The 1266-nt window shown below is 49.1% G+C and overlaps 1 protein-coding gene across 1 annotated transcript in view; it reads right to left on the minus strand.

Moving 5' to 3' along the window:
* The window catches only part of NOV (nephroblastoma overexpressed), a 6574-nt gene extending 5578 nt beyond the window's left edge, over positions 1 to 996 (minus strand). Inside the window, exons 1-2 of the mRNA XM_017746051.1 lie at positions 877 to 996; positions 256 to 259 (exon numbers count right to left, since the gene is read on the minus strand). Coding sequence (XP_017601540.1) covers positions 256 to 259; positions 877 to 996 — 124 coding nt within the window. The remainder of the gene's footprint in view (positions 1 to 255; positions 260 to 876) is intronic.
* Between the last annotated feature and the right edge of the window lie 270 nt (positions 997 to 1266).

Genomic DNA, 1266 nt, shown 5'->3' on the forward strand with positions numbered 1-1266 from the left:
GCAGAGCCGGCCCCTGCCCGGAGGTTGGGCTGGCCCAGTGCTTGAAGTCGAGAAGGTACCGCCGAGGGGGCTACCACCCTGTGCCCGGCCCTACGGCCCCTTTCCCGCCCCGTGTGCCCGCAGTGTCCTTCCCCACACGGGCCGGGCTGCGGCCACACGCCCTGGGGAGGCACGGTGCTGCCTCGCAGCTCTGCGCGGCTACTCCGCGGTCTCTGGCATCGCCGGGATGGCTGGGCAGTGCTGGGAGCTGGAGACCAGCCTCCCCAAAGCCAAACAGCTCTCGGGCCTACACTGCTCCTGACCCAGGCGTTGAAGCGTTTTGGGCACAGAACTCTTTAGTTTTAAGTCAGAGGCACTGTTCTTTACTACAGAGGTGCAGGTGTATGAGCTGATGGGAAACAGATGTTGCATAGGGAGTCCTTCCTGCTCTGTGTAAAAGGGTGCGTTGGAGTGGTTATGGACTATTCAGTGCCTACATGGTGTGTGCAACCACAGGGGATACAGAGCCAACAGGCCAGGCCTCAGGAATGCTTTGTAGAAGTAACTCCAGTGCTCTGTGCTGTTATTTTAGCGTGTGCAGGACAGATTTAAGGCCAACTGTAAGGGAGACTAAATCTGTTAACAGGTTTTACTCATCAGGAATTGCCTTCTGCCTAAGGCAGGCCTTCTTAGGACTTGCTAGGATACAGATATTCTTTATCCGTAGTTGTCTGAGGCAGATAATACACACTGGATTCTGTTATGGCTTGTTAAAGAGAAAATATTTGAAAAATAAACAAAACCTGTCGACAGACTAGTGAAAACAAGATGTCTTTTAAGTTTAAGACATGACAAAAGTGGTACTCATGGATTTACAAGGCTATTGTAGCACTATACCAAAGCAAAAGTCAACACAAAACCAGAAATGGCAAGATAGAAGTTTTGGTTAGGATGAAAGTGACCATTCCTTTCTTCATGCTGAGTGACAACAGCGGGGTTTCTGAAAAATCCTGACATTTTTGGGAAAGCAGACTTCACTGGTGCCAGAACATGTAATCTCTGGACATCTATTGGTCCTCAATTTTGCCTCAGTCCTAAACAGCATGACCAGCCCAGGGCAACACTGGATTGTTCAAACATTAGCAGCTTGAGTATGAGTTTGAGCTTAAGTCATCCACTGCCTGACAGGTCATTTTCCCTTCCTTCTCTCTTTTTTTTTTTTTTTTTTTTTCCCTTGCTTTTTTTTATCTGTGACTTAGGCAGTCAGTGCAGCCACTTTTTACAGCA

This window comes from Corvus brachyrhynchos, unplaced genomic scaffold (assembly GCF_000691975.1).
Source record: "Corvus brachyrhynchos isolate BGI_N302 unplaced genomic scaffold, ASM69197v1 scaffold28, whole genome shotgun sequence".
In the NCBI taxonomy this organism is placed as follows: Eukaryota; Metazoa; Chordata; class Aves; order Passeriformes; family Corvidae; genus Corvus; species Corvus brachyrhynchos.